Source organism: Coregonus lavaretus, assembly GCF_964263955.1.
Source record: "Coregonus lavaretus genome assembly, chromosome: 33".
Lineage (NCBI taxonomy): Eukaryota > Metazoa > Chordata > Actinopteri > Salmoniformes > Salmonidae > Coregonus > Coregonus lavaretus.
Genome location: NC_140020.1, coordinates 30,601,570 through 30,614,910, shown reverse-complemented (window position 1 = coordinate 30,614,910; position 13,341 = coordinate 30,601,570). Strand labels below are relative to the sequence as shown.

Below are 13,341 nucleotides of genomic sequence, written 5' to 3'. Positions count from 1 at the left end.
ATTTCTTGGGTCTTTATGAATTTGAGACAGGGTTGTTTGATAATCCCTGTGTAGCTCAGTTGGTAGAACATGGCGCTTGCAACGGCAGGGTTGTGAGTTCGTTTCCCACGGGGGGCCAGTATGGGGGGGGGGGAGTGTGCACTCACTAACTGTAAGTCGCTCTGGATAAGAGCGTCTGCTAAATTACTTAACAAAAATATGTGGCTCTTATTAGAAAGGATTGTTTGGACAAGTGATTGAGCCTGGAGGTCTGCAGTACTGCTGGTTTTCTGTTCTACCTGATAATTGCACCCACCTTGTCCCAAATATAAATCTTTCCATGATTAGAGGGAAAACATTTAAATCGGCAGTGGAACTGGGTTGGAATTCCATATGAATTTTCCTGTTCTAGTTGTTTCTAATGGTTTGTTTGGGAAATTAATGTAGTTTCAAGTTTTATTAGTCTTATGTACAGGATACATGGTGTATACCCATCAAACTCAACTCTGGACCTCGAAGTCAGTTTCACAGCATTTTTTTTCATGGTTCCCCTCTAATCGAGGACTGATTTAGACCTGAGACAACAGGTGGGTGCAATTTAATTATATAGAACAGAACCAGCAGGCTATGAACCTCGTAGGGTAAGAGTTCAATACCCATGGTATACCAGGGTTCTTCAATTCCGGTCCTGGAGGGCCGAAACACTTCTGTTTTTTATTTCTACCTGGTAGTTAATTGCACTCACCTGGTGTCCCAGGTCTGAATTAGCCCCTGATTAGAAGGAGAGGATGAAAAACAGGTGTTTCGGCCCTCCAGGACCGGAATTGAAGAGCCCTGGTATACACCATTCAACTCATACCCTACGAGGTCCAGAGCCTGCTGGTTTTCTGTTCTACCTGATAATTAATTGCTCCCACCTGGTGTCCCAGGTCTAAATCAGTCCCTGATTAGAGGGGAATGATAAACAAAAAATGCAGTGGAACTGGTTTCAGTGTCCAGAGTTGAGTTTGAGGAGTATACACCGTCCAACGAAATGCTTACTTGCAGGTTTCTTATCGACAATGCAACAATAAGAAATCAAATATAAGATTATGAACAAAGTAAATGGCTCGGTAGAATAAAATATTTTTTAGCATAAGTATAAAACAGGAAGGCACAATTTGTAGTACAATATTTACACATGTATCAGAGAAAGGGGTAAAGTGTTTAAATTGTGCAGTATTAGCAATAGTAAATAAGTCTGGTAGCAGCAATTGTGATGTGTGTGGAGAGTCAGTCCAGGTCAAGTGTTCGGCAGTCTGATGGCTTGTAGATACCAACAGGCTCAGAGACAGTTTCTATCAGACCTCATGCTCTGATACCATCTACCTGACGGTAAGGGAGTGAACAGCTCGTGTGGGGTTCTTGATGCTGCGGGACTTCCTCAGGCACCGTTTCAAGTAGATGTCCTCAATGGGAGGGAACATGGCGCTAGTGATGTACTGTGCCGTCTTCACCACCCGCTGGAGGGCCTTGCGGTCGTGGATGGAGCAATTCCTGTACCAGGCCATGATGCAACCAGTCATGACGCTCTCGATGGTGCAGCGGTATTTGGAAGACCCTGGGTGGCATGCCAAATTTCTTCAGCTGCCTTAGGAATTAGAGGCGCTGTTGGTCCATGTCAAGTCCTCGGTGATGTGGACGCCGAGGAACTTAAAACTGCTGACTCTACATGTAGTGTCAAAATCAAACTGGTAATACCAACACCATGTGATAGTCTAAGAGGAGTTATATATAGTTCTGACAGCTATCCAAAGTGACTTGAGTACAGACTTGTCTTGTGTGGTGTATAAATCTTCATACTAAAAATAGAATTTCAAGTATACATTTCCATAAAGAACTGGGCCATGTTCAGCAGGAGTCAAAGCACAACATTTAATTCAACAGAACCAGTGCGTTTTTTTTTTTTGTCCCAGAGAGTGATTGTTTGTTAAAGATGGCAGGGAGGACAGGTTTGACATTTGTCTGATGATATACCATTGGAGCTTGCAAGTTAAGTTTTAATGCCACATGCACAAGTACAATTGAAATGCCTTTCTTGCACACTCTAAACCCAACAATGCAGTAATCAATAACAATGTAATACTAGAACTGAACGAGTCATTTAAATAAGAGGAACGCAAGAATGTAAGTAGGCATACTATATACAGGGTAATTCAGTTCCAGTAACATATTTAAAATGTGCAGGGATACTGCAAGAAATGCATTTCACTGTACTTGTGCATGTGACATTAAAACTTGAAACTTGATCATACAGTTGAAGTCGGAAGTTTACATACACTTAGGTTGGAGTCATTAAAACTCGTTTTTCAACCACTCCACACATTTCTTGTTAACAAACTATAGTTTTGGCCATCTACTTTGTGCATGACACAAGTAATTTTTCCAACAATTGTTTACAGACAGATTATTTCACTTATAATTCACTGTATCACAATTCCAGTGGGTCAGAAGTTTACATACACTAAGTTGACCATGTCTTTAAACAGCTTGGAAAATTCCAGAAAATGATGTCATGCTTTAGAAGCTTCTGATAGGCTAATTGATATGATGATATGATGATGATTATATGCCATTTAGCAGACGCTTTTATCCAAAGCGACTTACAGTCATGTGTGCATAAATGTTTACGTATGGGTGGTCCCGGGGATCGAACCCACTACCCTGGCGTTACAAGCTCCATGCTCTACCAATTGAGCTACAGAGGACCATAATTGACATCATTTGAGTCAATTGGAGGTGTACCTGTGGATGTATTTCAAGGCCTACCTTCAAACTCAGTGCCTCTTTGCTTGACATCATGGGAAAATCAAAAGAAATCAGCTAAGAAAAATTGTAGACCTCCACAAGTCTGGTTCATCCTTGGGAGCAATTTCCAAACGCCTGAAGGTACCACGTTCATCTGTACAAACAATAGTACGCAAGTATAAACACCATGGGACCATGCAGCCGTCATAGCGCTCAGGAAGGAGACGCGTTCTGTCTCCTAAAATGAACGTACTTTGGTGCGAAAAGTGCAAATCAATCCCAGAACAACAGCAAAGGACCTTGTGAAGATGCTGGAGGAAACAGGTACAAAAGTATCTATATCCACAGTAAAACAAGTTCTATATCGACATAACCTGAAAGGCCGCTCAGCAAGGAAGAAGCCAATGCTCCAAAACCGCCATAAAAAAGCCAGACCATGGTTTGCAACTGCACATGGGGACAAAGATTGTACTTTTTTGGAGAAATGTCCTCTGGTCTGATGAAACAAAAATAGAATTGTTTGGCCATAATGACCATCGTAATGTTTGGAGGAAAAAGGAGGTAACTTGCAAGCCGAAGAACACCATCCCAACCGTGAAGCACAGGGGTGGCAGCATCATGCTGTGGGGGTGCTTTGCTGCAGGAGGGACTGGTGCACTTCACAAAATAGATGGCATCATGAGGAAGGAAAATTATGTGGATATATTGAAGCAACATCTCAAGACATCAGTCAGGAAGTTAAAGCTTGGTCGCAAATGGGTCTTCCAAATGAACAATGACCCCAAGCATACTTCCAAAGTTGTGGCAAAATGGCTTAAGGACAACAAAGTAAAGGTTTTGGAGTGGCCATCACAAAGCCCTGACCTCAATCCTATAGAAAATATGTGGGCAGAACTGAAAAAGCGTGTGCGAGCATGGAGGCTTGCAAACCTGACTCAGTTACACCAGCTCTGTCAGGAGGAATGGGCCAAAATTCACCCAACTTATTGTGGGAAGCTTGTGGAAGGCTACCCGAAACGTTTGACCAAAGTTAAACAATTTAAAGGCAATGCTATCAAATACTAATTGAGTGTATGTAAACTTCTGACCCACTGGGAATGTGATGAAATAAATAAAAGCTGAAATATATCATTCTCTATTATTCTGACATTTCACATTCTTAAAATAAAGTGGTGATCCTAACTGACCTAAGAAAGGGAATTTTTACTAGGATTAAATGTCAGGAATTGTGAAAAACTGAGTTTAAATGTATTTGGCTAAGGTGTATGTAAACTTCCGACTTCAACTGTACGTCTGATTTCAAGAGCAGGAACTTACTTCCAAAACATTCACTGATGCCCAGTTTTCTTGACCATTCAAACACTTACTGAAGGCGCACAATAAACAAGATTTCAGATGCATGTGTCAATTTAGTCTCCAAAATGTGTTTATTAATCTTTACAAGAACATTATACATGCAAAAGAACAAACAAAAAAAACAGGAATAAAACAGAATATCCTGAAAGAGGCTTTCCTCTGCGGTGTATAACTTGTCAGAAAGGATGCCCCGTCTGTACAGTGTTGCCCGGTCGTCACTATCTGGCCATGCTGTAAAGGACAGAAGTAAAGCACCTACTTAACTCAGCACAAATAACCCTAACCTGGTCCCTCATCTGTTCCTGCTTCAGACAATATGCCAAGACAATGATAAAGGACTTGGCTTAAGCAGAAAAAGACTTGAAACAACCAGACTAACCTTAAACGTAAATTAAGACAGATTACAGATTATTTCTTCAAAGTTCTGACAGTGAAAGCCACTTCTGTCCTTTCGCGCATGACCGTCTAGTGACTACCGTGTTTTCCCCGTCCATGGAGAGAAGTGCATGCTGGGTAGTTTTCTGCCGTTAATCGACAGCCACCAGCTCGACCTCGAAGATCAGCTTTGCATTGGGTGGGATTCTGGTGGTGGGAGAGTTAAGGGAAGCACACAGGAAACAGTTGCATATCGATTCAATGACAGAGACATTCATTATAAAGTTATTCAACTTTAAAAGACTTAGGAGTTATAAATCCAGCTCAAATTCAATTACTATCGACAAAGCTATGATAGAGCCATTGTACAGGAGAAGACTACTCTCGGAGGATTGGCAATCTTCCTGACCATCACTGGTGGTGTAAAACATACCCTTAAAGCCAAGAGGCATCACGTTCTGCTATCTCCTAGATAAATATTAGCCCATAGTTCCCATGATGTTCCAATGTAAAGGATACTTTGAGTCAGGAAGTCCCTTCTTCCCGTAGGCCCATTCTGGTTCAATCTCCAGTTTGGCCGTCTCACCTTTGCTCATCGTTAGGATGCCTTCATCCCACTGTGGAAAAACACACATTTCTCATAAGACTTAGTGATAACTGTTGCAATCACAAGGGACATTGTTGCAATAAGGCACCTTTAGCCATATAAATGAATATAACATCAATGTTCTTACCCCTCTGATGACCCGGCCCAGGCCAACTTTGAAGCTCAGTGGCTTGCTCTGTTTCTTCTTTCTGGCAGCTGGAGAAGGGAGGGCAGAGTAAAGCGTAACATCATTATTGGTATTAATGAGAGAAAGGTAATTGAGGAAAAGGGAGTGTGTGACAGAGTGACAATAAGTGTGTGTGAGACAGAAACAGTCTGCATGTGTGTGTATGAGAGAGAATACATACTTGCAGGGATGTTGGTGTCGAACACTGTGCCGTCCTCCAGGGAGCCAGTGTACCAACAACTCACATTGTCTCCCTTCTTAGGGAAGTTAGTCTTGTCTCCTTTCTTCAGCACATACTTGAAGAACTTAGGAGGACCCTGGGAATTGAAATGCATAACATAAGTGACCATTTTAATAATACAATTCTTCTGACAACCAGTGGAAATTGGATGTAGTGGAGTTGCAGTAACTTCTAGACTTGTTCAACTTAAATACAACATTTAGCACGTTTACCCTGAAGCTTATTTCAGTGGGAAGCGTGGAATCAAAAGCTTTTCAAACATGGGTCGTTTACCTCATCCACGACTTCCACAACTTCTTTGGGCTTGTCTTCCATCTTCACATTTTTCACATGCTCTGTCACATCTTCAATTGGTTCTGACCCTAAAAACCTCTGTTGGTTGCACCAACAACAAAAAGTATCAACTTGTCATTCATAATTTACATCTTATGAGGTCATGCCATATGCTTCTAAAATAGGTATCACTCCATCCATGTAGTCCACCTACCTTGCTCTCAAACAAGTCGTTGTAGGCAATAATCAGTTGCTCTTTCTTTGCTGTTTTTGCAACATTCTTGATATTTCCCATCAGCTTGTGCTCTGCAAGAAACTGGAAGAGAAAAATAATGACGTCAGAAGAGGGTCGTTTTGGCATGAATGCAACAACAATCAGCCCTTTGGTGCAAATTGATGCTCCTGCATTATTTACCAAATTTGGCGACCAAAAAACTAGCCTGGCTGACGCGACTCATGTGACGTCGATTTAGGTGTTAGCTAGCCCATTCATAGACACAAACTACCTTTCGTGTCTATCCATGAGGGCATCTTCTGGCCAGAGAAGTTATAAGAGCCCCGACGCGCTGACTGCACGTTAACACGCATAGCTTGCGGTACGGTTTAGGAAACATAAGGAACGTATATTTCATATCAGTGAATCCGTAGGGGTGGGGTGTGTCTCTGTCAACAAAGACTGGTGCGCGATCTCTAATATTAAGGAAGTCTTGAGGTTCTGCTCACCTGAGTTAGAATACCTCATGATAAGCTGTAGACCATACTATTTACCAAGAGAGTTTATCTATATTTTTTGTATTTTTTCCCACCACAAACCGATGCTGGCACTAAGACCGCACTCAACGAGCTGTATAGGGCCATAAGCAAACAAGAAAATGCTCATCCAGAGGCGGAGCTCCTAGTGGCCAGTGATTTTAATGGAGTAAAACTGAAATCCGTTTTATGTCATTTCTACCAGCATGTCACCTGTGCAACTAGAGAGAAAAAAAACACTCTACATCACCTTTACTCCACACACAGAGACACATACAAAGCTCTCCCTCGCCCTCCATTTGGAAAATCTGACCATAACTCTATCCTCCTGATTCCTGCTTACAAGCAAAAAATTCTAACAGGAAGTACCAGTGACGCGCTCAATACGGAAGTGGTCTGATGAAGCAGATGCTAAGCTACAGGCCTGTTTCTTTAGCACAGACTGGAATATGTTCCCTGGATTCATCCGATGGCATTGAGGAGTTTACCACATCAGTCACTGGCTTCATTAATAAGTGCATCGACGACGCCATCCCCACAGTGACCGTACGTACATATCCTAACCAAAAGTCATGGATTACAGGCAACATCCGCACTGAGCTTAAGGCTAGAACTGCTGCTTTCAAGGAGCGGGACACCAATCCGGACGCTTATAAGAAATCCTGCTATGCCGGCGAGCGTCCAGAGTCGCCGCCGCCAACCGCCGGACCCAACACCCCACCAGTCCGCCCGCCGACCGACACCACCCCAATGAACCCCCGCACGCAGCCCCTTGCGAGACCACGCATGAGAGCCCGTGAGACGGGCCGCACAACGAACCTCCGACGGTGGTGAGAGGAGGGCGACAGAGCGACTGCTCCCCCAGCCGCGGAGCAGTCGCCCTGGACCCACTCCAATTCGCATACCGCCCAAACAGATCCACAGATGACACGATCTCTATTGCACTCCCCACTGCCCTCTCCTACCTGGACAACAGGAACACCTACTTGAGAATGCTGTTCACAGCCAACAGCTCAGCATTCAACACCATAGTGCCTTCCAAGCTCATCACTAAGCTAAGGTCCCTGGGACTGAACACCTCCCTCTGCAACTGGATCCTGGACTTCCTGACGGGCTGCCACCAGGTGGTGAGTGTAGGCAACAACACATCCGCCACACTGACCCTCAACACGGGGCCCCTCAGGGGTGCGTGCTTAGTCCCTTCCTGTACTCTTTGTTCACCCACGACTGCGTGGCCGCGCACGACTCCAACACCATCATCAAGTGTGCCGATGACACAGCGGTGGTGGGCCTGATCACCAACGATGATGAGACAGCCTATAGGGAGGAGGTCAGAGACTTGGCAGTGTGGTGCCAGAACAGCAACCTCTCCCTCAACGTGGGCAAGACAAAGGAGGTTATTGTAGACTACAGGAAACGGAGGGCCGAACAAGCCCCCATTCACATCGACGGATCTGTAGTGGAGCGGGTCGAGAGCTAGAAGTTCCTCGGGCCCACATCGCTAAGGCCCTATCATGGTCAAAATACACAGTCGTGAAGAGGGCACGACAACAGATCCTCAAAAAGTTAAACAGCTGCACCATTGAGAGCATCTTGACTGGCTGCATCACCACTTGGTATGGCAACTTCACAGCATTCGACCGCAAGGCGCTACAGAGGGTAGTGCGTACGGCCCAGTATATCACTGGGGTCGAACACCTTGCCATCCAGGACCTCTATACCAGGAAGTGTCAGAAGAAGGCCCTAAAAATGGTCAAAGACCCACCCAAGTCATTTACATTTATGTCATTTAGCAGACGCTCTTATCCAGAGCGACTTACAGTTAGTGAGTGCATACATTTTCATACTGATGAGAAGAAAAAAACGATTTAATAAATGTTAGAATAAGGCTGTAACGTAACAAAATGTGGAAAAAGTCAAGGGGTCTGAATACTTTCCAAATGCACTGTAGACATGTACATATAGGTAGGAGTAAAGTGACTAGGAAACAGGATAGATAATAGACAGTAGCTACCGCACGGCAAACAGTACCGGAGCGCTAAGTCTGGGACCAAAAGGCTCCTGAACAGCTTCTACCCCCAAGCAAACAGCTACCCTTACTATCTGCATTGACCCTTTTTGCACTCTATGACTCTACCACCACACACATCACATACACGTTGCTGCTACTGTCTATTATATATCCTGTTTCCTAGTCACGTTATCCCTACCTATATGTACATGTCTACAGTGCATTTGGAAAGTATTCAGACCCCTTGACTTTTTCCACATTTTGTTACGTTACAGCCTTATTCTAAAATGGATTAAATAGTTTTATTTCTTCTCATCAATCTACACACAATACCCCAAAATGACAAAGCAAAAACAGGTTTTTACGTAAATATCACATTTACGTAAGCATTCAGACCCTTTACTTAGTACTTTGTTGAAGCACCTTTGGCAGCGATTACAGCCTCGGGTCTTCTTGGGTATGGCACACCAAGTTTGGCACACCTGTATTTGGGGAGTTTCTCCCATTCTTCTCTGCAGATCCTCTCAAGCTCTGTCAGGTTGGATGGGGACTGTCGCTGCACAGCTATTTTCAGGTCTCTCCAGAGATGTTAGATCGGGTTCAAGTACGGGCTCTGGCTGCGCCACTCATGGACATTCAGAGACTTGTCCCAAAGCCACTCCTGCGTTGTCTTGGCTGTGTGCTTAGGGTCGTTGTCCTGTTCGAAAGTTAACCGTCGGCCCAGTCTGAGGTCCTGAGCGCTCTGGAGCAGGTTTTCATCAAGGATCTCTCTGTACTTTACTTCGTTCATCTTTCCCTCGATCCTGACTGGTCTCCCAGTCCCTGCCGCTGAAAAACATCCCCACAGCATGATGCTGCCACCACCATTCTTCACCGTAGGGATTGTGCTAGGTTTCCTCCAGACGTGACACTTGGCATTCAGGCCAAAGAGTTCAATCTTGTTTCTCATGCTCAGAGTCCTTTAGGTGCCTTTTGACAAACTCCAAGTGGGCTGTCATTTGCCTTTTACTGAGGAGAGGCTTTCGTCTGGCCACTACCATAAAGGCTGATTGGTGGAGTGCTGTAGAGATGGTTGTCCTGGAAGGTTCTCCCATCTCTACAGAGGAACTCTGTCAGAGTGACCATCGGGTTCTTGGTCACCTCCCTGACCAAGGCCCTTCTCCCCCGATTGCTCAGTTTGGCCGAGTGGCCAGCTCTAGGAAGTCTTGGTGGTTCCAAACTTCTTCCATTTAAGAATGATGGAGGCCACAGTGTTCTTGGGGACCTTCAATGCTGCAGACATTTTTTGGGACCCTTCCTCAGATCTGTGCCTCGACACAATCCTGTCTCTGCGCTCTATGGACAATTCCTTCTACCTCAGGGCTTGGTTTTTGCTGACTGTCCACTGTGGGACCTTATATAGACAGGTGTGTGCCTTTCCAAATCATGTCCAATCAATTGCATTTACCACAGGTGGACTCCAATCAAGTTGTAGAATCATCTCAAGGATGCTCAATGGAAACAGGATGCACCTGAGCTCAATTTCGAGTCTCATAGCAAAGGGTCTGAATACTTATGTAAATAAGGTTTTTATTTTTTTATTTTTTTAACAATTCTAAAAACCGGTTTTCGCTTTGTCATTATGGGGTACTGTGCGTAGATTGATTTAATCAAGTTTACAATAAGGCTGTAACGTAACAAAATTTGGAAAAAGTCAAGGGGTTTGAATAATTTCCGAATGCACTGTACCTACCTCAATTTACCCCATGTATATAGCCAAGCTATTCATTCTCATTGTGTATTTATTTCTTGTTTTTTTCTATTATTATTATACAAATATTTAAAAAAATAATATTCTGCATCGTTGGGAAGGGCCTATAAGTAAGCATTTTACTGTTAGTCTACACCTTAATTTGAGGTGTTAGCCAGACTAACCCAAAACAACATCTCTGATTCGTAGCTTGTGGCTTACTGCCTGGTGCAACAACGTATTTCCTACCGGTTCGCCCAAAGGCGAAAAACATATTGAAAGTTAAATAAGAAGTCGTATCAAAACACTTGACACGGCATGGTGATATACAGAATGAATGGGACTATGCATGCATGCCATGTTGAACTGTTACATGCTAGGCTAACAAGCTAGCATCAAGCTAAATTGGCAGTGGTGCGCCAATGCGGAGGTAACTGATATCACCATGCGTGCGCACTAAAAGTGAGCAATGGCGTTTCAATGAGCGCTGTTAAACCAATGCATGCATTGATCAAACATAAAACATACCGAGTGGGTCGCATTGTCCTGAATGAACTTAATAACGTCTTTTTTGGATAGATCATCACTTTTGAGCTGCTCATCGCTCCACTCTCTGGTCAATTCAGCCGCCATTTTACAAGGCGCACTGCTGAACTTTCACCTCTGTTGTGGGAGGACCAGAGGCGCAATATCTTTGGGACACTCTTTTCACGCCACTTCGATACAAAGTGATTTTCATAGCAGGTTAGGAGAGCATTTTCGCTAACAATAACCCCAACCTTAACCTCCGTCTCCTAACCTGCTGCCTAAATTCTCCTAATCTGCAACGAAAAAGTCCCTTAGGAATCGAAGTGGCGTGAAAAGAGTGTTTCCCCAATATTATTTGCGGTTTGCCTTGCCTTGGTGCAAAGGGAGATCATCATCATTAATGCTCTGCTTAATCAATATATTTTACAGGACCAGAAAATAATTATTTAGACTTTGATTGCAAAATCTGACAAAGAAATCTGACATTGTACTTTTTCATTTTTAAAAATAGAAAATACAAAGTGTATATTCACTTTGAATATTGCAAATTAATCATGTGCATTTAATGAAACCACCTGTAAGAAAATTGCAAGAGTTAATGTGGTCAATTAAATACATGGACATGTTCCATAAAGACCGTGCATGGGGTTGCAATTGATTGTAAATCAAATACCTCTGATTCCACCTTGTGGTAGAGATGTGTTAGAGAAACCATATCAGTCCTTTTCCCGACTTTGTCTGTGTTCTAAACTCATTCTTCCACAACTGAAGTGTAATAAAGAGTCCCACCTTAGTCTGTATAATCAGTGAATCCCTTACAAAAATATGTACATTTTGGTGGTAAATCTTTGTATAGCAGTTAATAAATTGTATTCAGTCAAGAGGCACAGCTATAGACAGATAACAGCATCTTTTTTTGTAGTTTTGTATTTTACCCCCTGTCTTGTTTTGTACGCTTTGTACAAAATAATAAAATGCAGGACGACAGGATATTTATAAACGTAGCTCTTTATTAACTAGCTATAACGTGCATGTCCATGTGTCTCTGGCCATGATCATCTTAGAATGACCTCACCACCTGGGTGGTCTTAACCAATCATTGCACAGTATGATGCATCCAATTACAATTCAGTATGGTGACACATATGAATATTACATCCCCCTTCTTTTAAAAAAAAGAAAAAATATGTGGAACAATAAAGCGTTTCTTTTGAATATATGCTCTGTAGTTTGAACTCGAGGTAAGTAACCATTTAAACTGCACCAACTGCATCAACATAACAGACAAACAATGATTCAGCATATTGTTATTTTTAGAACAAATATTTCTCAGCAACTCAGCTTTTCACTGTAGCAATGACATCTCAACATATCAAACAAATACAATACCAAAGCATTTCAAGTTAACTTTCAATAACAAGTTTACAGTCTGGAAACTCTTTTAGGGCAGCGATCCGCCTACACCCTTTGACATTTCACAGGTCTAGGACAGCTCTAGGCTTGACCTCTCTTCCTGACCTTGTGTGATATGAAGCTGAGCATGCTTCTGTGTCAGTCAACAGTTCTTGTGGTGTTGCAGGTAAGTATGGTGTATGTTGTGTTGTGTCTGTGTTTAGTCCATCCCGTTCTCTTTCAGGGGAACAGTTCATCTCGTCAGTGTGTTGTTCTTTTGTGTTCAGTAGGTGACGACGATTGCGGCGGTACACCGCTCCTTCTGCGGTGCGAACGTGATATGAACGTTCAGTGTCAGCTGGTTGGATGACGACTGCTGGCTTCCAGTAGCCATGCTCCTGGATTCTAACTGACTCTCCGTCGTTCAGTGGTGGCAGTGGTCTGGCTGACCTGTCGTAGTATCGCTTTTGCTGTTGCTGTCTCTGTGCACGTTTTGCATGCACTTCCTTGTAGCTGACGACCTCAGGTTGCAGCTGCTGGTTGGTGCTGGGGAGGATTGAGCGAAGTCTGCGGCTCATCAACAGCTGGGCTGGTGATTTGAAGTTGTCAACTGGAGTGTTGCGGTATTCAAGGAGACTGAGGTAGGGGTCTCTCTTGTCTGCTTTTGCTTTGTCCATGAGTGATTTAGCGATCTGCACAGATTTTTCAGCAAGGCCATTACTTTGAGGGTAATGTGGGCTTGTGGTGACGTGTGTGAACTCCCATGCTTTTGTGAAGGATTCAAACTCATTTGATTTGTAACAGGGCCCATTGTCAGATATTAAAGTCTCTACAATGCCATGCCTGGCAAAGGCTGCTTTCAGCTTGTGTATCACAGCTGCAGATGTGGTGCTGTGAAGCTTGTCGAGTTCGAAGTATCTGCTGTAGTAGTCCACTGTTATAATGTAGTCCTCGTTGTTCCACGTGAACAGATCTGTTGCCACGACCTGCCAGGGTCGGTCTGGGATACGGTGAGGTAACATTGGCTCTTTGGTGTTTGAGGGGCGTCGTTCAAGACAGGTGGGGCATTTACCAACCATGTCCTCTATTTGTTTGCACATTCCGGGCCAAAACAAAATGTCCCGTGCTCTCTGTTTGCACTTTTCCA

General features: G+C 43.6%; 1 protein-coding gene across 1 annotated transcript; it reads right to left on the bottom strand.

Annotated features, from left to right (window-relative positions):
• Positions 1-4,170: 4,170 nt before the first annotated feature.
• LOC311108452 (peptidyl-prolyl cis-trans isomerase FKBP3-like) lies at positions 4,171-10,941 on the bottom strand. The gene is made up of 7 exons (XM_084151076.1): positions 10,803-10,941; positions 5,999-6,100; positions 5,785-5,883; positions 5,452-5,587; positions 5,232-5,299; positions 5,017-5,114; positions 4,171-4,704 (listed from the first exon to the last, which is right to left on the bottom strand). Exons 1-7 carry the CDS (start codon positions 10,905-10,907, stop codon positions 4,650-4,652), a joined length of 663 nt encoding a protein of 220 aa, XP_084007202.1. The 5' UTR covers positions 10,908-10,941; the 3' UTR covers positions 4,171-4,649.
• Positions 10,942-13,341: the final 2,400 nt, after the last annotated feature.